This window comes from Leptodactylus fuscus, chromosome 2 (genome assembly GCF_031893055.1).
Source record: "Leptodactylus fuscus isolate aLepFus1 chromosome 2, aLepFus1.hap2, whole genome shotgun sequence".
Taxonomy (NCBI): domain Eukaryota; kingdom Metazoa; phylum Chordata; class Amphibia; order Anura; family Leptodactylidae; genus Leptodactylus; species Leptodactylus fuscus.
This window is the reverse complement of record NC_134266.1, coordinates 26,113,244-26,139,084: the sequence shown is the minus strand read 5'-3', so window position 1 is coordinate 26,139,084 and position 25,841 is coordinate 26,113,244. Positions and strand designations below refer to the sequence as shown.

At 44.2% G+C, this 25,841-nt stretch overlaps 1 protein-coding gene across 1 annotated transcript in view; it reads right to left on the bottom strand.

Annotated features, from left to right (window-relative positions):
- The window catches only part of GET1 (guided entry of tail-anchored proteins factor 1), a 40,975-nt gene that overhangs the window by 3,715 nt on the left and 11,419 nt on the right, over positions 1 to 25,841 (bottom strand). The window contains exon 3 of the mRNA XM_075263530.1: positions 17,043 to 17,110. Within this exon, the coding sequence (XP_075119631.1) occupies positions 17,043 to 17,110 (68 nt within the window). The remainder of the gene's footprint in view (positions 1 to 17,042; positions 17,111 to 25,841) is intronic.

The following is a 25,841-nucleotide window of genomic DNA, read 5'->3' as shown; positions in this document are numbered from 1 at the left end:
CCTGCTGCTCTATAAAAAGGCTCTCAGAGGCTATTTTGGGTAGTGTACCTTACTGATGTCTGCTAGACATGTCTCTACAATGAACTAAAAGACACTTTGCCCAGTTGACTGACTTTGAGAGAGGTAATCAGTGGACTAGGAGACAAGATGGTTGCTTTGACAAATTGTCCGCCATCTAGGTTATTGTGACCTGGCTGTTAGGAGGTGTTGGGGCAGTGATTACAGACTACAGGGCTGTAACATCTGTGGTAAATGTACTGCTATATACCATACAGAGCCTGTATATACCTCCATGTCCTGCCGTATTTCATCTTGTATCCAGACTACAGGTGTAACATCTGTGGTAAATGTACTGCTATATACCATACAGATCCTGTATATACCTCCATGTCCTGCCGTATCTCATCTTGTATCCAGACTACAGGTGTAACTTCTATGGTAAATGTACTGCTATATACCATACAGAACCTTTATATACCTCCATGTCCTGCCGTATCTCATCTTGTATCCAGACTACAGGTGTAACATCTGTGGTAAATGTACTGCTATATACCATACAGAGCCTGTATATACCTCCATGTCCTGCCGAATCTCATCTTGTATCCAGGCTACAGGTGTAACTTCTATGGTAAATGTACTGCTATATACCATACAGAGCCTGTATATACCTCCATGTTCTGCCGTATCTCATCTTGTATCCAGACTACAGGCCTGTAACATCTGTGGTAAATGTACTGCTATATACCATACAGAGCCTGTATATACCTCCATGTCCTGCCGTATCTCATCTTGTATCCAGACTACAGGGCTGTAACATCTGTGGTAAATGTACTGCTATATACCATACAGAGCCTATATATACCATACAGAGCCTGTATATACCTCCATGTCCTGCCGTATCTCATCTTGTATCCAGACTACAGGGCTGTAACATCTGTGGTAAATGTACTGCTATATACCATACAGAGCCTATATATACCATACAGAGCCTATATATACCTCCATGTCCTGCCGTATCTCATCTTGTATCCAGACTACAGGATCGGCTGTAATATCTGTGGTAAATGTACTGCAGGATACCATACACAACCTGTATACCTCCATGAGTACCTGATACTTCATAGGAGCCCCTGATATTTCGGCTGCCTGCCTTACCCAGTGCTGTTAGCTGTGGTCGGGGTTATATCACTTGGGCTCAGATGAAGCGTAATATAATAAATGACTCCCCCAGGACTGTAATACATTAGAACTTCATCTATGATAATGAAATATGCATATATAGATCTATAATTTACACACTTATAAATATAAACCTCGCACTTTGTTTCGCTGACACACGCCGCCATATTAACTTTACGCTACTAAAATTAAAGGGGTAAATTGTGCGGTCATGCTGGCCCCATCCACCATCTAGGAGCCCCAGTTACAGCCCTAGATAAAAAAAAAAAATTCTGCTTGCATTATTTTATAAATATATACAGTCAGAATTTTTTGCACAAATAATGAATAAAAAGTGGATGTGGTGAGGACGTGCGGGGCGCATAAATGATGGCGGAAATAACTGGTATACTAATATAACTAATATCTCCCCTATAGGTGCACCCTCCACAGGCTGGGGGTTAGGAAGACTGGCCCCATTGAACTCAATAACAACAAAGTAAACAATAAGCTCAGGAGCGTCTCCTACTGGTGGCTGCAAGTAGAATTCACGCTTACATCTATGTGCCAATGTACGGAGACCTCAGTACCAGTGTTATACCAGTCATAGCGCTATGACTAAGAGGTGAAGTCCTCGAAACGCGTCAGCGGTTAACCATGCATATGTTGGTCCGTTTTTCCATCTTGATATGTTTTTGTAAATCATTTTTTTATTCACACACAGTATCTCGCAGTTTTTTGGACTGCATTTTGAAATGAATAAATGCTAAGTTTTATATATCTCTGGATCGTTCCATGGTTGCTGGATACACCCACCATTTTTTGCATTGCACATTCGTCCTCATCCGGGAGGCAGTGTCCGTGCATCAGGAGATCCTATATTATACTGTTTATTCGCTGTTGGCTGTGGATTTTACTTGTTATATACCAGTTATATTGTTCTAGATTCTTTAAGAGTAGCAGTGTCATCAGTCTAGAGTCCCCAATACCAAAGTGCTATTATTCTAGATTCTTAAAGTTACCGTGATAGGGTGCTATTATTTCTAGAGTCATCAGTGCCTGTTTCACCATTCTAGATCCTCCAAGGGTCAGTGTGCTGTTATTCTTCAAGTATCAACATGCCATTACTCTTGAGTCATCAGTGCCAGAGTTCCCTTATTTTAGAATCTTTAAAGGGATCCTATCATTTAAACTCAATTTTTTCTACCTATCACGTAGGAATAGCCTTTAGAAAGGCTATTCTTTAGAAAGGCTATTCTTCTCCTACCTTTAGATGTCTTCTCCATGCCACCGTTCCATAGAAATCCCGGTTTTCGCTGGTATGCAAATGAGTTCTCTCGCAGCACTGGGGGCGACCCCAATGCTGTGAAAGAACTTTGCAGCGACGCCTCCATCTTCTTCAGGAACGGGTCTTCTTTGCGTCTTCTTCCGAGAGTTGGCTTCAAACTTCTAGGCCTTGGTCAAAGCTGACTGGGCATGCCTTACAGGCCACAAGAAAATGGCCGCTTGCACAGTGTTGTAAGCGGACATTTTCTTGCAGCCGGCAGGCATGCGCAGTCGGCTTTGCCCTAGGCCTTGAAGTTTGAAGCCAACCCCCAGAAGAAGACATGAAGAAAACCTGTTCCTGAAGAAGATGGAGGCGTCGCTGGAGGGTTCTCTCGCAGCATTGGGCACGCCACCAGTGCTGTTTGAGCGCTGGGGCCTGCCCCCAGTGCTGTGAGAGCATTCATTTGCATACCGACTAAAAACGAATTATATACCAAACGGCGGCCCTGAGAAGACATCTAAAGGTAGGAGACGAATAGCCTTTCTTAAGGCTATTCCTACGTATTAGGCAGAAAAAAATTGAGTTTAAATGATAGGATCCCTGTAAGTATCAGCGTGCCGTTACTACAGAGTCCTCAGTCAATGTGTCATTATTCTAGAGTCTTTGGTGCCAACAACACGTTATTCTATATTTTTCAAGTATCAAGTGCCAGTCTTCTAGAATCCATAGAGTTAGTGTGTCAATATCCTAGAGGATCCTCAGACAGCTGTGGTGAGCCTTGAGAGTGCTGATGAACCTTACAAATATATCGCCTGAAGACTTGACGTCCTGGCAGGTCCACCCTTAACAAACAGGTATAGGCTCCAGAGATCCTCCATGGCAGAGCAGGGAGAAGAAGACATGTCTATTCACAATAGCATCTAAGCAGAAGAGGTCTGCAGCAATATGGTCCCATTCCACCAGATCTAGGTCTCAGATTGGTCATAATTCTTTACTTGCCTTAGTACTGACTTTCTTGAGAAGACTCTTGTCTTTCCTAGTCAAGTCCTGCAGCTATGAGCTAGTGGTGGAGTGTACAGGACGGTGATCTCCGGAGGTCTCTAGTCACTGATCTGCATGCAGACACTGGTCATTAGAAGATTGTCCGGCACTTGGATCAATGTGTTTTATTTGGCACTTGTTCCACTAAGTATTCAGGATTTACTCTACTTCTTTAAGGAAATGGTCTAGAAAAAGTGCCCTAATACTGGGCTGTCTCTGCATCTCAATCCTGGCTGCAATACCACATCCAGTGGGATCACCAATTCACAGTGGAAACAAAAGAAGACTAATAAAAACTCCTTTCACTGTCCGAGCAGGTGTCAAGCAGGAAAGTATCATTGCACCAACTCTTAATACCATCTATCTCTCCTCTGTGACATTGGTGGAGCAATATACTGTGTGTGAGAGGCATTGAGAAGTATTATTACGTGTGGGAGGTCCTTGTGGAGCATTATACTGTGTGGTAGGTCACTGGAGAGCCTTATACTGAGTGCGTGGTGCACTAAGAAGCATTAAGTGTGGTAGGTCACTGTAGAGCATTATACTGTGTGGGAGGTCACTGTAGAGCATTATACTGTGTGGAAGGTCACTGTGGAGCATTATACTGTGTAGGAGGTTACTGGGGAGTATTATACTGTGTAGGAGGTTACTGGGGAGTATTATACTGTGTAGGAGGTTACTGGGGAGTATTATACTGTGTGGGAGGTCACTGTGGAGCATTATACTGTGTAGGAGGTTACTGGGAAGTATTATACTGTGTGGGAGGTCACTGTGGAGCATTATACTGTGTAGGAGGTTACTGGAGAGTATTATACTGTGTGGGAGGTCACTGTGGAGCATTATACTGTGTAGGAGGTTACTGGGGAGTATTATACTGTGTGGGAGGTCACTATGGAGCATTATACTGTGTGGAAAGTCACTGTGGAGCATTATACTGTGTAGGACGTTACTGGGGAGTATTATACTGTGTGGGAGGTCACTGTGGAGCATTATACTGTGTGGGAGGTCACTGTAGAGCATTATACTGTGTGGAAGGTCACTGTGGAGCATTATACTGTGTAGGAGGTTACTGGGGAGTATTATACTGTGTAGGAGGTTACTGGGGAGTATTATACTGTGTGGGAGGTCACTGTGGAGCATTATACTGTGTAGGAGGTTACTGGGGAGTATTATACTGTGTAGGAGGTTACTGGGGAGTATTATACTGTGTGGGAGGTCACTGTGGAGCATTATACTGTGTAGGAGGTTACTGGGAAGTATTATACTGTGTGGGAGGTCACTGCGGAGCATTATACTGTGTAGGAGGTTACTGGGGAGTATTATACTGTGTGGGAGGTCACTGTGGAGCATTATACTATGTGGTAGGTCACTGGAGAGCCTTATACTGAGTGTGTGGTGCACTAAGAAGTATTAAGTGTGGAAGGTCACTGTGGAGCATTATACTGTGTGGAAGGTCACTGTGGAGCATTATACTGTGTAGGAGGTTACTGGGGAGTATTATACTGTGTGGGAGGTCACTGTGGAGCATTATACTGTGTAGGAGGTCACTGTAGAGCATTATACTATGTGGTAGGTCAGTGGAGAGCCTTATACTGAGTGTGTGGTGCACTAAGAAGTATTAAGTGTGGAAGGTCACTGTGGAGCATTATACTGTGTAGGAGGTTACTGGTGAGTATTATACTGTGTAGGAGGTTACTGGGGAGTATTATTCTGTGGGAGGTCACTGTGAAGCATTATACTGTGTGGAAGGTCACTGTGGAGCATTATACTGTGTAGGAGGTCACTGTGGAGCATTATACTGTGTAGGAGGTTACTGGAGAGTATTATACTGTGTGGGAGGTCACTGTGGAGCATTATACTATGTGGTAGGTCACTGGAGAGCCTTATACTGAGTGTGTGGTGCACTAAGAAGTATTAAGTGTGGAAGGTCACTGTGGAGCATTATACTGTGTGGAAGGTCACTGTGGAGCATTATACTGTGTAGGAGGTTACTGGGGAGTATTATACTGTGTGGGAGGTCACTGTGGAGCATTATACTGTGTAGGAGGTTACTGGGGAGTATTATACTGTGTGGGAGGTCACTGTAGAGCATTATACTGTGTGGGAGGTCACTGTAGAGCATTATACTATGTGGTAGGTCAGTGGAGAGCCTTATACTGAGTGTGTGGTGCACTAAGAAGTATTAAGTGTGGAAGGTCACTGTGGAGCATTATACTGTGTAGGAGGTTACTGGTGAGTATTATACTGTGTAGGAGGTTACTGGGGAGTATTATTCTGTGGGAGGTCACTGTGGAGCATTATACTGTGTGGAAGGTCACTGTGGAGCATTATACTGTGTAGGAGGTCACTGTGGAGCATTATACTGTGTAGGAGGTTACTGGGGAGTATTATACTGTGTGGGAGGTCACTGTGGAGCATTATACTGTGTAGGAGGTTACTGGGAAGTATTATACTGTGTGGGAGGTCACTGCGGAGCATTATACTGTGTAGGAGGTTACTGGGGAGTATTATACTGTGTAGGAGGTTACTGGGGAGTATTATACTGTGTGGGAGGTCACTGTGGAGCATTATACTATGTGGTAGGTCACTGGAGAGCCTTATACTGAGTGTGTGGTGCACTAAGAAGTATTAAGTGTGGAAGGTCACTGTGGAGCATTACACTGTGTGGAAGGTCACTGTGGAGCATTATACTGTGTAGGAGGTTACTGGGGAGTATTATACTGTGTGGCAGGTCACTGTGTAGCATTATACTCTGTAGGAGGTTACTGGGGAGTATTATACTGTGTGGGAAGTCACTGTAGAGCATTATACTGTGTGGGAGGTCACTGTAGAGCATTATACTATGTGGTAGGTCACTGGAGAGCCTTATACTCAGTGTGTGGTGCACTAAGAAGTATTAAGTGTGGAAGGTCACTGTGGAGCATTATACTATGTAGAAGGTCACTGTGGAGCATTATACTGTGTAGGAGGTTACTGGGGAGTATTATACTGTGGGAGGTCATTTTTTAGTCTGGAGCACTGAACCAGAAACTTGGAACCACTAAGCTGTGCACCCACAGAAACTTGCTGTATGCACACCAGAGATCTGTAACTGCTAAGCTCTGTGCCCAACGAAAACTGTAAAGAATAAGCTGTGGGCCCACCAGAGACATAACCACTAAGCTCTTTGCCCACCAGAGACTTGCATCCCCTAAGCTCTGTGTCCACTACAAACTTGTAACTGCTAAGATGTGTGCCCTCTAGAGGCTTGTAACTGCTAAACTTTGTGCCCACTATGGAACTGTAGCCATTAAGCTGTGCTCAGAGACTTGTTACTGCTAAGCCATGCAGCCATCAGAGACTCATAACTGCTAAGCCGTACACCCGATAGAGACTTGTAACTGCTAAGCCGTACACCCACTAGAGACTTGTAACTCCTAAGCTGTATGCCCACTAGAGACTTCTAACTGCTAAGCCGTATGCCCACTAGAGACTTGTAACTGCTAAGCCGTATGCCCACTAGAGACTTGTAACGGCTAAGCTGTATGCCCAGTAGAGACTTGTATCCGCTAAGCTGTATGTCCACTAGAGACTTGTATCCGCTAAGCCGTATACCCACTAGAGACTCGTAATTGCTAAGCTGTATGCTCACTAGAGACTTGTAACTGCTAAGCTCTATGCTCACTAGAGACTCGTAACTGCTAAGCCGTATGCCCACTAGAGTCTTGTAACTGCTAAGCCATATGCCCACAAGAGACTTGTAACTGCTAAGCCGTATGCCCACTACAGACTTGTAACTGCTAAGCCATATGCCCACTAGAGAATTGTGACTCCTAGGCTGTATGACCACTTAGCTGTATGATAACCAGAGACTTGTAACCACTAATCTGTGAACCAACCTGAGACATGTAACCACTAACCTCTGTACCCACCAGAGATTTATGACTGTCAAGCCATATGTTATTATTTAAAGCCATGAAACTGAGCTCATTATTAATGACCATCAAGCTGCCAGTATTGATACCTTAGCAATTTTTCCAGGCTCTGTAATTGGGGTCACCAAAAAATCTCATACAGAAGAATTGCAAGCACTGTATGCCTATACAACAGGTGGCGTTGCAGCCTTCAGGTTGTAGTATACGTTGGGAGTCCTCTCAGTATATACCTCCATTGTGTACAATGTAAACAATCCCTAATACTGTATTCCAAGACGTTGATGTTTACATAATTTTAGGGCATGGTGACAGGTACAAGTAGTAACTTGTATGTTTACTACGTGTAATAATAGCACCGCCTATAAGAATATATAAAGTATGTATGACATCCGCGGTATATAGCGTGTTACTAAGCAGGACCAGATCTTTCCGGCAGAATGTGTTAGTACTATTGAGCCTCTGGCTGTTTGGCTTGTGCACCCTGCGCATGACAAGAGTAACATGAAGGGGCAGCACGCTGGATTTTTTGCATTTGTCTTGATTATATTTGCAGAGACCTTTCCATTTTCCCTATGACAAATATGAACAATTCAGGGTAAATAGGTGGAGATCTTAAAGGAGCAGGTGTGTGCACCTCTGTAAGAACATGAACCTCCTCGCCATGTGATCTGCACAAACCAGTAATAACAGAAGAGGTACAAAAAAAAATTACACTCCGAAATGCGGTTTTGTAAGTCAGCTCTTGCCAAGGGCAAAAATTTCAACCGTCCCAATGCTTTTTATGCTTGAATTCTTTAACATTAGGGAGGGGCGGCCGCCCGGGCATGAGTTGTGCTAAGCTACAGGGAATTTACTACAACCAGGCTACAGAAATGTGCACTGGGTGTGGTGAGATAGCAAAGCCAGAGCTCTAGACCGGGCCTGTCCGTGCTGGGCACGGCGCATGGCGGCACAGTATACCTGGTGCAAACAAATACTATAGACAATGGCACGAGAGGACAGTATAATAGGCGACAACAGCTTAGTGCAATGGTGGGACTGGATAGTGGGACCGCTAGAATAGAAATGATCTGATACAGGGCGGAGAATAAGATATACATATATATCCTATGTAGCAACCATCAGCAGCCTATTGCCTGCAAGACTATATTTCTCAGCCTGAACGTGGCCATTTGTGGCCTTACAGAAATTGCTCACTCAATTTTTTCTCTTAGATGAGCAACCTGGGTGCTGGGGTCGGTTGCAGAAAGCGCCTGCACAGAGGACTTTTCTTTCCTACATTTTCAGTCTGCAAATGGCAGACACCTAGCAGCCCCATTATAGTGAGTGTGTGACCGTTGTTTTAGCAGTCTGGTTCTCCGCGGTTCGACTTCCCATGCGTGTGTACCTAGTGAGAACCCAGCGTCACCGATCTAGCTGTTAGTGATCAGCTAAAATCTGTTTGTGATTTTAGGAGCAAGTGTTTAATTTCCCTGCAGCGCCTCCACAGGGGACATGATGTATTACATAGTCTCAGTTGAAATTATCTGGTTGTCCATGTCTGCAGGGTAGTATTGGGGCCTCCTGGGATAGAGAATTTTTCTTAAGCTCTTTAAAACAAAGAATGTTCTAAGTGACCCGTATTTAATAACCAGGGACTCACATGAAGATGGAAGAGAGACATTCGAAAACAGAAAACAAGGCCCATAGTTGGTTTTCAGCCTCAGACCGCCATAACCTTATAATCTCCTAAACTTATAATAGTGACTTAGGGGGCTGTCTAGTTAAAAAAGGACCCTGTTAAGGAATCTATGATACAGAACACAGAGGGGCATATTTATGAAACTGTCCCCTTATAGCACTTTTTTGTCATCAGTTTTTAAAAGGAAACTTTTACCATCTTCACTAACTCCAACTGTCTTACAATTTTAATACATGTCGCTCCACCTGCAGCACAGTTGGAATTTTTTCTCTAGCCCCCGCCATGCCTGAGCAATCAGGCTTTTAGTTTCAGCACCTGATATGTTAACTAGACTCTCTATTGTCAGATGGGCGGTCTCAGACTAGCTGACACTACCCAGAACCGCCCACTTGACAATAGTGAGCTTAATAATATAATGCAAACATACCGGCTAGAATAAACCAGGGGGACACTAAGGGCTAGTTCACACGGAGTTCCGCATGTACATATTACATTGCCGCTGCCACGCCGCCGATGCAGTGCACCGGCATCCCGTCGCGGCATTTCGCGATGGATTAGGTTCAAATGAATGGGCCGGAGCATCACGCCGTGGAATCCGCGGTAAGACAGGACACCTCGCTCCTTTTTTCCGCTACTAACTAGTGGAAAAAAGAAGCAAGCAGCTCCTATTGAAGTCAATAGGAGCAGCGGATTTTGAGGCAGATTCCGTGTCAAAATCTGCTGCCAACTTGCCCCATGTGAACTAGCCCTAAGGGTTCTGGAGAGGTTTTTGAGTTGTAGGCGACATGAACATGCAAGTGACTGAATACGGAGATTGAAAGAAAGATCAGACTCAAACATAACCCCAAGAGAACGAGCGTGCTGCCTCGGAGTTATGGTGAGGCCACACAATGAGATGAACATGTCAGGTTTAGATAGAGTAGTAGTTGGCGGAAAAGCGAGAAGAGTTTAGTGTTAAAACAATTTACTTTCCGATAGCGAGAAGACATGTTTTATATTGTAGTGCAGATGACGTCATCAGAAAAGGGAGGTAACTGGGTGACATCAGTCAGAGAAGAAAAACAAGGGACACCAATGGAGTGGAGCATACCATGGAGGAGATGGTGGTCAAGAGATCCAGAAGAATCAACCTAAGCTAAAAACATGGCGTGAACACAGCGGGTCCTTCTCCCGGCCTCCCCCTCCAGGGTCATTGCTATCAGACAGGTGTACCGCTAAACAAAACTGAATGCTCAAGAGATTGGGAGCCCATGAATTATGTAATGCAGAGCTCTCTGTGAGGTCTGTGTACGATCAGGAAAGCAATGAATCAGAATCTGTGAAAGTCATAGACACTTGGCCTGTGGCCTCCGACGCTGACTCACAAGTGTAATGTGCGGGTTTAGCTTTCAAGAATTTTCAAAAATATTTTTCAGCTAAACAATGTTCAAGGTGGATTCTGGTCACAAACAAGTACAGCCTATGTGCAGGATAGGGTGCAGCTTTCTGATCGGTATGGGTCTGACCTACCACGAGAACTGCGGGATTTTGTACCTCAGTTTGAATGGGAGATATAAGACCGTTCCCCAAGAGAGCGAGAGATATCCAAGCAATGTATTTTGACTTTCTCCGATGGATCCCACTGAAATGAATGGAGTGGTGATGAGTATCCCCAACCTACCACTCCACTGAAAATGGGGTGTAACACACCTCAGGTCTCATGTTCAGTGGGGTTCCCAGTTGTCGGACCCCACCCAGATAGCACACTGACCCATCAATTTCTATGGGCCAGTACACATGACGGTCACATATGTGGGTCAACAGTCTGGGCCGCAAAATATGGAACAGGTCCTATTACTGTCTGATTTTGCGCCCTGCTTCTGTGGGCCGCAGAAGAATGGCTGGTGCACTGGTGGCACATGGATGACAGCCATGTGTCGCCAGCGCGCTGCCCGCGCCATTAATTCACGGCCTCCGGTTACCACACAGTCGTGTGCTACCGGCTCAATGGTGACGTATTTTTGTAGAAAATGCAATCACTAAAAATATAAAGAATTCAACAGTGTCCAGTGCCTTTAAGTATGGCAGATAGTTGAGAAGGTAAAGGCCTCCTTCACATCAGGTTATGTCATAGAGGCAGAAAAAAGAAGCCAAAAGTAAAAGCGAGGTGACTGTAAGGCTGTCCGTTCTCCTGAATACTTTGTTAGGTAGCCGTCATTGTTACTGTGACAACCAAAATGAAGTGGATGCAGAATAATACTAAACCTTTAGTACGGTAAGCAGAGGTGAGAACCTCACGGACACTTCCATAAGCCTCCTGTGTCTATTGTCAGATAGGCTACATTGTCGTCATCTGCACAAGCCTCTTCTCCTATCATCTTATTAACTCTATCTGTTTCTAGGAAAGCTGGGTTATGACCCACTCTCGTTTGACCACCAGCTATTCTTCCGGACTCCGCTTAGCTGAGGATGCCAGCACGCTCAATGGACAAAACCCTGCAGTTAGACATCTCCAGTAGTAAACCTGGAGGAACAAAGGATCAGACATGACAAAATTCAACATGCCCAATCCCTCTGCCCAAACATCGTCTGTGAGTAGAGATCCAGAAGCCCTCCATATATATATATATATATATATATATATATATATATATATATATATATATAGACTACACGAGCTTTGTTGGTCGTCTGTAGACACCATGGAGACACATAGGTGTAAAAAGGAGCTGTGGACATATAATTGGGAGAATTTTTTTTCATTGTGACTTTGTAAAGCATTGGAGAAACCAGAATTGTTAAGCTTTGGAATGATCATTAAAGGGCAGTAGAATCGGACCCACCGGGGTGTACGTGGTAGTTTTCTACTCAAGATGTCAGCTACAGAGAAAATAAAAAACTTCCTACAACTTTTCCCGGATGTCTGCATTTCTGTGGATTTCTATAGGAAAACATAATAAATTAGCCATTGGGAGACTGCAGGTGTATGATATCACACGCCTTGTCCTCGGGCATTGTATAAAGCAGCCTCCCCCAGCTGGGAGCGGGATGCCCGGCACTTCTAAAAAATTGATCACTTCCCTGCAAAACCAATAGTACTGGAGCGCACTGCAGTGTTTTTACCTACAGACTGCAAAAGGTAAAAAGATAAATAAAAAAACGATAGAAATCACAGCAAATGTAGAACATGCAGACGAAAAACGGTGACACCGCATCCTAATATGACAATTCTTCTGCAAAACAGAGCTAAGCTTTTTACCCACAATGGGCAGCAATATAGGCGAATGGTGTCTGGTAAGGATATTACTGTAAGGATCGAGGCCTGAAGCACAGAGGCCTCACAGCCCAATTTCCCTCTTCATGGTGCACTTCTATGGTTTGTACTGTCAGGAGGGGCATTTTTCACCACCAAGGAGTGACGCTGAGCTGCAAGGTTGGCCACAGTAAAAGTGCAGGGATATCGGTACCAAAATTAACGGCATCAATCTGTAACCGGGGAAAATACCGGCAAAACTGTCAGCTATCCTGCAATATATACACAGTCCAGTCATATTAATGTGAGCACCGCCTACGTTTGATGTCAACGTTAAATAACCAATGGCAGAAGGCACGTGTCATCAGCCATCTGGGTGCGCTCATCATTGTGGAAGGCACGATGGATCAACACAAGTATGCATCTATCCTTACAGACCATGTTCACCCTACATGCGAATTGTTTTTCCTCAGGATGATGGCATCTACGATCAGGACAATACGACGTATCATAATGTTCGCAGTGTACGTGCGTAGTTTGAGGAGCACCAGGATGAGTTTACCGTACTCCCTTGGCCAGTAAATTCCCCGGACTTGAACCCAATCGAGAATCTGTGGGACCACCTCGATCGGGTTGTTCGCGCCATGGATGCTCAACCGCGTAACCTAGCGCAGCTGGCCACGGCACTAGAGTCGGCATGGCTCAACACCCCAGTGATCATCATCACAACCTCCCCTCTCCTCCTGCACATCTCACAGCGGTCCGCTCTGCCAAAGGGGGTTATTCTGGATTTTGACAGGTGGTCACATTAATGGGACTGCACTGTGTATAACAAGGCCAGTGAAAGATTCTTTTTAAATAATAAACCATGCTATTTCCAGACCATTTTCACAAATAAACTTCCGTCAAAACTGGTTACCCTTTGGTGTACAATCGGCTGTAAAATAATACTTTTATGTGAATATGTACTAACACTTAGAAAAAGGGAGGATCAGAGAACCAAAAGAGCTAGTGTGCGGTCACATTCAGCAGGACAGTCAGCTAGGTGAAGGACTTACACAGACTATACAGCAGCAGCAAAATTCTTAATGAAGACACTTAGAAAGCAGATTCATTTTGCATTTAAAGTACAAATAAATAAATATCAGAGCAGAGGTGTCCATATATTTAAAGGGATTTTTGGGGATTTTACCTGGCCTATTCTCAAATTAAAACATGCTGCACAATGAATATTGCCAAATACATACAAAAACATGATCCTGTGAGCGATCCTGCAGCGTGCACTCCATAGCGTTCCTATAAAAACAGTTAAAGGTATTCCTCCGATACTGGAAATGCCTGGCGTCTACCGCAGACAGTTTAGTTGAGTAACCTGATGTGTCAATTGCTTTAGTTCAAGGGTTTTATCACCTTTGGAGAAAGTGTTATAACTGCTCAGTTTGTTTCCTCCACCGCAGCGACAGGATCCTTGAAATCATTCTAACACATATGTTGTGGTGTAAAATTATAAGAGTCTGTATCCTGCTGGGGATTATAGTAAACTATATGAGGAGCGTTATCATCACACAGGTCTGTGCCAGGACGGGAGAGGCCTCATGTATGACAATGTACAGTGTAGAATATTGGTGTGGGGAAAAGGAAATACTTTAAAAAAAAATAAAAAATTGCAAAATGTACTATTGACAGTAGTGATGAATAGCATCTGCCCGTGACTTCATCTGTGGGTTGGCGTTGGTGCTGTGCCACTTATATTTACGCATTGGTGTTTGGTTAGGACTGTTCATGTGGTCCCATGTTCACCCCTGTGCGCCCTAAACCCGTTTGGCCCTCGCCTGTCCCCACGGCTTCTCTACCTACCGCCTTGCTCTGGCTCCCCCCCTGTCCCGCACCCGTTTACTCTTCCGCAATGATACTCCTTCCCTGTCCCGCGTCCCCCCTCTGTATCTCACGGCCCTGCCCCTCCTCGCCAGGGCCCCCCTGCGGAACCTGCGTCTCCCTGCGCCCTTTGTCACGGAGCACCGGGTCCCCTCTCCCACCATCGGCCCCACGGCTGTCCCGACACCAGTGTCATAAGTGCCCCGCTTCCTCCGCCCACCCATGTTAGTAAAATTTGGACACTTTATGTTCAACGTATTTAGATGCTGGCATTGCTTCTACCCAAAAATAACACCATGATAGGGCGCCGTAGGAAGCATTATATTACGGTTGCAGATATTCCATGTTTGTACAGCCTCTGATACACAATACGGTACTGTACGCATAAGGACTGAGGTTAAAAAAGTGGGATTTTGGAAAAAAAAATTTACAACTTTTGCAGTGTATATGAAGGTCACATTTTGGGACAATTCACCAAAAATGTACCACTTATACTCATCCACACTATAGAATATCAGCACACATACTACGGTAAGGTTCTCCTGATGTGACGGATATTGTTGAACCTCAGTTTGCGCTACATGGACAGAAATTAGGATAATCATAGAGAGATCAATCTGGTATCCGAGACTGTCGGTGACCAGATTTCGGTGCCAGCTGCTCCTGTTGGCACGGCTATTATAACAACTGTTGTGACCACACCAGGAACAGCACTTTGGGATTTAGGATATTTGGTCTGTAGGCAGATATAGCCATGTTGGGTGTTTGTACTATCAGGAGCAGAAAAATGACAACTTTCCTCCATTTTTAGAATTCTTAAAAGAGTATTGTTCAAAGGGTCTTTTCAGGACTAAAATATTGATCATGTACCCTTAGGATAGGTCATCAATATCAGAACGATGGCAGTTCGATTCTCGGTATCTCCATAGATCAGATCACTTCACTACTTACCAAGCACAGTGCCACACATTGCATAGTGGCTGTGCTTAGTACTGCAGCTCAGTCCCATTCAAAAGAAACAGACCATGTGACTAATGTGGTCCATTTGTCCATTGGACAATTGTAATTCCCCCTGAAAAAAAATTTGTTTCAACTATATTTTGTATAATTCCTCTGTTATTCCTCCCGGTAATTTATGAATAAATTGACAACTAGGTGTTACGAGTTAGGAGTGTGTCCCTGCAAACTCTGACACTGTCCCATGCCTGCTTACTCTGTAAAGCCACTTTAGAGCGGTAAGGTATTAATAAGGGAATTAGTAACACCCGGTTGTCAATCAACTGATTCATAAATTTCCAGAAGGAATAACAGAGGAACTACATAACACAGAGTTCTAAGAAAAAGAAGCTTCAAAATAGTTATTTTCGAAAATGGAAAATTCAGGAGAGGTTTTATAATGTTACAGATCCAAAGTCTAAGGCTGCACTCCTGATTGAGATTATGACATGTCCCCTTCTGATTCCTGCCAGGTGCCATATTTCCTTGCAGATCTTGTGTGGACCCAGATCCCCAATACACAGATGTTCCTACATATTCAAGCCCTGTGATAAGTAGATATTGTTGAATTTAGTGATCTGGGTCCACACAAAGTCTCCATGACAACAATATACCTGACAAATCAGGAGGAGACATATGATTAGAAATTTTCAGTAGTGCAGCCTCGAGCATAGGGCCTATTTCAAATTGTATGCCATCTTTCCGGCTGCACTCAATACTAAAAAAAAAAAAAACCAAAAAAAAACCCAAAACACTTTGTCGGGCATAGAGTGTGCTATAGTGCACCCTATTAGTGAATTCTGAGTTATAGGGGTTGTCTAAGAATTGGAATTGTCCCTGGTGCTGTGTTGTCCACCACTGGTGCCGCTGGACCGTATTGCCGGCAGCCATGAGACACGTGACCGATAAGACCAACCCATCTATTCAGGATCCTCATCTCTGACCCTTCGTTCACATGGGGGACCCCCCAAACAGAATACCGAACACAACTGCAAGCAGTGTGCAGTGAAAGCACACGGACCCCATAGACTATAATGGGGTCCGTGTGCTTGCCGCACGCTGCTCGCATCATACGGACAGGAAAGTAGATTGTGAACTACTTTCCTGTCCGCATATTCCCTGCGAAGATCTGGCTGCAAGCACACGGACCCCATTATAGTCTATGGGGTCCGTGGGCAGTCAATGACACACCGCTTGCGTTCGGTATTCCATTCGTGGGGGTCCCCATGCGGACTCTCCTGGACAGAATACGAACACTGATGTGAGCGAGGCTTTAGCCAGAGTTGTTACAAAGAGTGTCCCTCAGTCTGGAGGACCTGTCCTGCCTTGCATTACATATATAACCTATTAATGTGAATGGAAACAGTGTAATGCTTCATTTTCCCTGTGGGGGAGCTACTAAGAAAGTACATGCTTATCCAGAGATGACATATGGGGGTTCTAGTAGGATAGCACTTTATGATCACAATCCCTACTTCTAACAGTGGCGGGACTGAGCTGCAAACATGCCATGTGACCCATCAGGCTTTATTAGATGACCTAATACTGATGACCTATCCATAGGTCATTCTGCAGGGAAGGGGAGGAAACTATTGCCTATATACATGGTGGATCCTTGGTAATCAGGGCAAACATCCTGCCTTTAAGGGAAGCAACATGTCTGCTGGTCTGTCCCCATTGTACTCAACACAAGATGGAAAGTGACAGGAAGTGTTAACCTATGGTGTTCCCATCCAACATACAGACAGCCCTAATGTAAAACAGTGGGACCCCACTATAATTCAATGGGATCATCTGGGTCACCATGGCTGCATTATGTATGACAGGGCCTTAATCCTACCAAAATTAGATTTAGGAAGAGTGATTTTGGGCACCTACCTGTAATACATAGAATACAATGCTCACAACCCACTTGATCTTCGCCAGCTGACCCGTCCTGGACTTTACTGTTGGTAGAGAAAGAGACAAAAAAAAAAAAAAAAAAAAAAATCAATAACACCACAAAAAGACAAAATAACACAGAAGTGGCGGAACTACCACCATAGCGACTGCAATGGGGCCCATGACATTAGGGGACCAATACCCTGCTGACTGCTTTTTTTGTTAATAGGCCATTACCTGCTGGATTACTCCTGCAGGTAATGGTGGACACTCACTTACTCATCCCTGCTCCTGTCAAGGGAATCCTCAGGTCCTGCCCCAAGGGGGGGCTACACATGTTATGTCATGACCTGACATTGTTCAGCATCGGGATATAATATGCAGCAACAGGCTGAACCCGAGCGGAGGATGCCCTTGACAGGAGCGGGATGGGTACAAGTTTGTAGTGGAGAGCGGTCGGATAACACTCCGAGTCTCATTCCGTGATGCAGTCACATCTATAGGGCTTCTGATCTGTTCCCATAATAAGAATGATTATAGAGCAGGTCCTATTCTGCTCTGTTTTATTGGAACGGAATGGAACTGGACGTTCCAATAGATGTAAATGCATCAGGGAACGAACTTCAATGTCACTTGGTTTATGGTGTAGGGCCAGTAAAGGGGGCAGTATACTGTATGGGGCCAGAAAACGGGATAGTATATGTGTGAGGGCCAGTAAGGAGGGCACAAAACCATGTGTGGGCCAGAAAAGTGGGCAGTTATACCGTTCAGGAACCAGTAAAGGGGGAATTATACTGTATGGGGGCCAGTAATGCCCCTGTATTTGGCTGGGGCCCATAGCAAAAGATGGGGGGTCTTTCCCAATTTTGTGCCTTATCAGTTTAATACAGCACACGCAAAAAATAGCACAGGGAGGACTCTAACTCCGGAATGGTGAACCCCAATCAGAAGTTATGGATAGCAAAGAGCGGAAAAGTTGCCAAATAAAGTAGGATCAAGTGAAGGAATCCGTGTTTTATAAGCTCATATCTTAAGTATGGAACCCACTGGAAGCTGCAACAAGTTTATTCTTTGAAGTAAATATGAATATATTCCAACCACTGACAAATATGTAGTGTCCTTAAAGGGAACCTCCACATGTACAGTGTACTGACTTGCTGCTGCCACTACTTAGGTTACTCCATTTCACTCCCTGTCCGTTCTATAATAAAATGGCCGCCGACTTCCTCTGCAGCACAGTCTGTAAGTCAGTTTTTTATTTTAGGAAGGGGGTGGGTCACTTTAAAAGTATGGAGGACCCAGCTCCAGAGGACTGTGATTTGTGCTGTCTCAAGTAAAATGTAGGGTTGAGCCGATCTTGAGATTTTAGGATAGATTTTAAAATCCGATTTCCGATCATTTTCCAGCCAATCCCGATCGTGAAATTTGCTCAATCGTTGATCGGGATCCGATCTTTCCCAATCGTTCAACCCTATTAAAATGGCTGTCAAGAAAACAAGAAGCGGCTTCAGACTTTTCCCAGACTCACAATTCCACTAACTAGGGATAAAATCTGATTCTGACCTGTCTTTGAACTTTCCTTGAGTCAACAAGTCATCCTAGTGAATACTCTCATCATCTCCAGCCTAGACTACTGCACCACAATTCTTCCCAAGATCCTTAGGATTGGTCATCAATATCAGATTGGTGGGGGTCCGACCGATGTAGCCAAAATTATTCAATTGAATGGGAGCCGAACTGCACTCATCACAAATGGCCACTATGTGGTCAATGGCGCTGTCCGCTTCCAGCTCTGTACACTGTGTAGTTGCAGCACCGAAGCTGCTGAAATCTGATTTGTGGGGTCTCTGGAAAACCCCTTTCACAATGACATATAAGAGTGTTTTTACCCTTTCATGCATGTGTTTCCCAATCTCCCGGGATCGGCCTACATGGTCCAGCTGCTCTCCACTGATGGACAACGGTAAATTCTCTGCTGCACTTGTCATCACTTCTTCTCTATTCCTTTCTAAAGTGAAGGCTTAAATTCTGGATATCCTATAGGTTACCTATTACATGCCAAAGACGTCCAAAAAATTCCTTTTCTACATAACCAATATATAGTTTTCCCCAACCGGTGGCTTTATTTGGGTCCTAGTCCCCATGTAAGCAGTAGGGACGAGCTACAAAAGGTTGTGGATCTCTGCTGTAGGCCAACAAGGGAACAGCCTGAATTCTGTAGATCAGTAATTCACAAACTTTTTGATAGCAGGATCCTCCTAGTTCCATTAGAAATGAGGTCAGCTATATTAGGCCTCTGTTGTGTTCAATGTTTCTTCACACACACACAACTTTGCTATCTTTACATTCCCCCCCCCCACACACACACACACAAACAGCTCTGCTACATCCACATTCCCTAAACACACAGTTCTACTGTCTCCATGTTCTCAAGATGCACAGCTCTGCTATCTCCATGTTTTTGCCCTACACACAAACACACAACACTGCTGCCCCCATAGCTCTGTTACCTTAGTGCTTACCCCCTACACATACCGGTATAACTTGACTGCTTTCATGATTCCTCCCTACATACAAGCTGCTACCACTATGTATTCAAGTCTGCTGAATTCATGCCTTACATTCACATTTTCCACCACACACTCAGCTCGGTGACACCTACAATTCCCACCACACTCAGCCTCGCTATATCCACTTTTCACCCCAAACACTTCACATTGTTATCTCCATTTTCTCATTACATGCAGCTCTACACAACTTCTAACCTACACGGAGTTATTGTACAAGCTCTGCCCCTGTATGTGACTGGTCACGGGACTGTGACACAGTACTTGCAAAATACGGTAATTAGTATTGCTGGCAATTTGCCATGCGGATATTTTCTCACCTTGGCTCATGACCACATGTAGCTGTTTACACAACCCTCATGGAGTTGCGACCCACAGTTTTAAAAAGAGTACTGTAGATAAAAAAAGGAAGTCTAAAGGATGATTTACAGTAAGTGATCACTAAAGGAGTAATCTCTAAGGGGTACTATCTCATTCATTAAGGGGGTTTCTGAAGTTTTAAAAAAAAATTCTTCAGGCAGAAAACTCAATAATAAAGAAAATATGACACAGCATTTGACTGTCTATTTTGGCACCGTCACTCCTCTCCTCGCCATTCCAGCCTCATCTTGTTCGCATCCATGAGATCACTTCCGCTAATCATAGGTCTTGGTGGTCATGTGCCATTCATATACTCGTGGCCAGTGAGGCCAGTGATAAGTGCAATAGTCATGTGACCAAGAGGGACTGGAAATGATAAGGACAGGTGAGGTGACACTGGAACAGCAGGACATTCAGATAAGGGTGACATTTAATCCCTCCTGGTCTGTCCTAGGAACAGAAGATAAGACAAAGCCATTGGGGTGCACAATAGCAAATTAACAACTATTTACAGTAAGGATAAAAAAAGAGAGAAAAAAGGATTAGAGGACTCTTTAGTGTAAGGGAGTTGATGAATATGGTGTAGGCAGGTAGAGAGGGTCCAGAACTAAGTAGGAAGGAGCATAGGAAAGATCTGGTAGGGGCAGGGAGTGTGAGGGTAAGATCGTGGAGGAGGACTCACGACATCTCTCCATACTATGAGGAACAGGGTTCACAGCCCTTAAGACTTCAAGAGGTCAAGGTACTCCTGAGTGACCTGAAACACACACAGGATCCAAGAAGAAATACACAGTCCAATCACATTGATGTGACCACCTGTTAAAATCCAGAATAACCCCCTTTGGCAGAGCGGACCGCTGCGAGACGTGCAGGAAGAGAGGGGATGCTGTGATGATGTCAGTGGGATGTTGAGCCATGCTGACTCCAGTGCTGTGGCCAGCTGCGCTAGGTTACGCGGTTGAGCATCCATGGCGCGAACAACTCGATCGAGGTGGTACCACAGATTCTCGATTGGGTTCAAGTCAGGGGAATTTGCTGTCCAAGGGAGTACAGTAAACTTATCCTGGTGCTCCTCGAACCACGCAAGTACACTGCGAGCTTTATGACACGTGGCATTGTCCTGCCAGTAGATGCCATCATCCTGAGGAAAAATAATTTGCATGTAGGGGTGAACATGGTCCACAAGGATAGATGCATACTTGTGTTGGTCCATCGTGCCTTCCACAATGATGAGTGCACCCAGATAGCTGATGACACGTGCCTTCTGCGATTGGTTATTTAACGTTGACGTCAAAAGTAGGCGGTGCTCACATTAATATGACTGGACTGTGTAGTATGTTTCGTTAAGTTCCTCCATTCATTGAATAGGCCATCGAAGGATGGGGAGCTGGAAGATTCTCATAAGTATTCAATGCACTCTATCCCAGAAGTTCCAAACACGTGAACAGGTCCAAAAGATGTAAAGGAGAGGTCGCTCTGCCGCGCCATATCTCCAACAACGCAGGGAAGCATTGGGAATAACTTGTGCAATGTCGAAGGGATAGTTTATAACCCACTTCCAGATATTTGATGGTAATGGAGGCTTGGTAATGGTGCGGAGAGATAGAGAGAGAAGATTCAAGTCACCTTCCCACTTGTGTTAAAAAAAAAAAAAGAAAAGAGGGTCTATAGTCTTGGGTAGAAGCGAGGAGTAGTGTAGAATTCTGACAGGGAATCCCTCACCAGAACAGGTCATTTTAAATTGGACCAGGGGCTTAACAAAGCCCTCCAGTGGGGCAAGAGAGGACAAGAACTGGGTGACTTGGTGTAACGATGCTAGTTACCAGATTTGGAGTCCAGTTGGTTGGGCAAATGGTACAGTACTTAATAGTAATAAATGAAGGATAAGTACCTCAGAAGTAGAAGAAACCGTGGTCAGACGTTAGCAGGGTTCGGTACACGGTAGGAGCAGATCAATCATAGTCAGGCGTTAGCAAGGTTCGGTACACAGGAGGAGCAGATCAATCGTAGTCAGGCGTTAGCAAGGTTCGGTACACGGTAGGAGCAGATCAATCGTAGTCAGGCGTTAGCAAGGTTCGGTACACAGGAGGAGCAGATCAATCGTAGTCAGGCGTTAGCAAAGTTCGGTACACAAGAGCAGCAAGGCAGTGGTGAGGTTCAGGGCAACAGGAAGCAGACAGCCAGAATAATCAGGCACAGGATGGAGTGAGCTGTGAGTTCATATAGGACAGGCTAAACTGTGATTGGCCACAGAACAGGTGATCTTAATAACCCAATTACTCCAACAGAAGAGACCAGACAAGGTAAAGCACAGAACAAAACAGGTTTCCAAATAGTGCAATGGTTAAGGCCGCAGAACATAGTCAGGAAGTCATGGGTTCAAGACCCAGTGAGTTCAGTTCGTGACATTACTCCCCCTTCTCCAGGAGCGTCCTCTGGACGGTACTTGGCTTGGCTTTTCTGGATAGCGCTGATGAAATTCTCTTACCAGTTGTGGAGCATGGATGTTGTTTACGGGTTCCCATGAATTGTCTTCAGGACCATACCCTTGCCACTTTATCAAGTACTGTAACTGATTTCGATGAATACGAGAATCCAAAATAGCCTCTACTAGATATTCCTCTTCTCCCTCAACAATAACTGGGTCAGGTGGAGGCAAGTTACGTTCCGGGAATGGATTTTCCACAAAAGGCTTGAGAAGAGAGGAATGAAAAACAGGGTGAATCCGCATAGATTCTGGGAGTTTTAAACGAAATGCTACAGGATTAATTTGAGCCACAATCTCAAAAGGTCCAATAAATTTCTGACCTAGCTTGGCTGAAGGTACCTTGAGCTTCAAATTTCTTGTAGAGAGCCATACCTTATCTCCTATACCAAAGGAAGGAAAAGACTTGCGATGTCTATCAGCAGTCTTCTTATAGCGATCTTGGGCTTCATGCAGAGCGTTTGTCAATTTTTCTTGAACTTGCTTCAAGGTAGACAGTCTGTCGGAGACAGCAGGAACTGAAGAAGAAATTGGAAGGTTGGGAATGAATGTAGGATGGAAACCCATATTGGCAAAAAATGGACTCTGGGATGTAGAAGAATGCTGGGAGTTGTTATAAGCAAATTCCGCTGTAGGAAGGAAATTAACCCAGTCATCCTGGAGATAACTTGTGTAACACCGCAAATACTGTTCAAGGGTTTGGTTAGTGCGCTCAGTTTGCCCATTAGATTGTGGATGAAAGGCAGAAGATAAGTTTACTTCAATCCCTAGAGTGGCACAAAAACTCTTCCAGAACTTTGAGGTAAATTGTACCCCACGGTCAGAAACTACATTGTCGGGTATGCCATGTAGGCGGAAAACTTCTCGGATGACTAATTCTGCAGTCTCTTCAGCAGAGGGTACCCCCTTTGTTGGTATAAAATGAGCCATTTTGGTCAGACGGTCTACCACTACCAGAATTGTACGCATATCTCTTGAAGATGGTAGTTCAACAATAAAATCCATGGAAACAGAACCCCAAGGACGAGATGGAATAGGAAGGGGTTGAAGTAATCCCACTGGTGAGGATCGAGGGGTCTTATTCCTAGCACAGGTTTGACAGGAAGAAACATACTTCTTTACATCCACTTGATATTTGGGCCACCAAAATGAACGAGACAAAAGTTCTTTGGTCTTTTCGACTCCCATGTGACCTGCGGGTCTAGAGTCGTGAACAAGGCGCAGAATCTCTAATCGAGTAGTCTCAGGAACATATACACACTGATCAAGAGTCCAAACCCCATCTCTAAACACCAAATCAATATCTGTGGGGGGATGATTAAGGAAGGAATCTCCATTATAACCTTCTTTGATCTTCTGAAGTATATCCTTGGAAATTATTGCCCCTACAAAATTCTTAGCAGGTAAGATGGTGGTTTCGGATGTGTCATCTTGTGTTATGTCAGAACACATCCGGGATAGGGCGTCTGCTTTTCCATTGCGGGATCCCGGTCTGTAGGAAATAATGAAATTAAATCTTGAAAAAAATAAAGACCATCTAGCTTGTCTACCAGAAAGTTTCTTGGCTGATCTAATGAATTCTAGATTTCGGTGATCTGTAAGAACCTGAACCACATGAGATGCTCCTTCAAGAAGATGCCTCCATTCTGTGAATGCTTTCTTAATTGCAAGTAATTCTTTATTCCCAATGTCATAGTTTCTTTCTGGAGGAGACATCAGGCAAGAAAAAAAAGCACAAGGATGAAGCAACCGTTTGTCTCCAACTCTTTGGGACAACACTGCTCCTACTGCTGAATCTGAAGCATCCACTTCAACTATAAATGGGAGGTCTGGATTAGGATGAACTAAGATAGGAGCAGAAGTAAAAAGCGTCTTTAATTGGTTAAATGCTTCGTCGGCACTTGAAGACCATTTAAAAGGAATCCCTTTCTGGGTTAATTTTGTTATCGGACTAATAACTTTTGAGAAATTCCTAATAAATTTGCGGTAGAAGTTTGCAAAGCCGACAAATCTTTGGATCTCCTTGACATTCTTGGGAGAAGGCCAGTCTAAAATAGCTTGGATCTTACTAGGGTCCATGCGCAATCCTTCTGTAGAAATGATGTACCCCAAAAACTGAATTTCTGTCTTTTCAAATTCACATTTTTCCAGTTTAATATATAGTTGGTTCTCTCTTAGACGGCTCAAAACCATGGTAACCTGCTTACGATGTTCTTCAAGGTTCTTAGAGTATATTAATATGTCATCCAAATACGCCACCACAAATTGATCCAGCAGATCTCGGAAGACATCATTAATAAAATGTTGAAAAGTTGCTGGGGCATTGCAAAGTCCAAAAGGCATAACAAGGGATTCAAAATGGCCGTAGCGTGTTCGGAATGCTGTCTTCCACTCGTCCCCAGGTCGTATACGGACAAGATTGTATGCCCCTCATAGATCCAACTTAGTAAAGATCTTTGCTGACCGTAATCTCTCGAGTAACTCTGGAATAAGCGGAAGAGGATAACGATTTTTAACGGTTATTTGATTTAGTTCTCTGTAGTCAATACAAGGACGTAATGTGCCATCTTTCTTTGGTACAAAGAATATAGGTGCACCTGCCGGAGAAGTGGAATGCCTTATAAATCCTTTGGCCAGATTTTCTTTGATGTACTCATCCAGGACCTTCAGCTCCATCTCTGCAAGTGGATAGATGCGTCCATAAGGTATGGATGCGCCTGGTAAAAGTTCAATAGGACAATCATACGTGCGGTGAGGGGGTAGCTGGTCGGCATTCCTTTTGTCACAAACATCTTTAAATTCCTTATAAGGTTCAGGTAATTCGACAGCGATAGTGCTGGATCTTTCAGTAGCTCCCACCTGTGAAAGAATAGGCTGCTTCAGTTGACAATTTTGTTGACAATATTCAGAAGTGAAAGTTACATTTCCTGACTTCCAGTCTACTGAAGGATTGTGGATGCTGAGCCATGGTATGCCCAAAATTACTGGAAATTTTGGTGAAGAGATTAACTGAAAACAAATCCTCTCCTGATGACCGGGATCAATCAATACTTCCAGTTCAGTAGTTTCATGAGTAACTGGACCAGAATTTAAAGGTGACCCATCAACAGTTACTAATTCAACTGGTGAAGATCTTGCACTGTGCTCAATGTGATTATCAAATGCAAACTTAATGTCCATAAAATTTCCAGCTGCACCGGAATCCAACATTGCTGTAGTGGACAACTTGTAGGAACCATATGAAAGCTGAACTGGTAAGGTGAAATGAGGTCGGTTAGAGGTCATATTGTAAGGACATGATGTGGTGGAAAACAGAGGCTGTGTCACCAGACTAAGAGAAGCACAGTGGGGACAAGATTCCAAATTTGGTCGAATCTCAGTTGC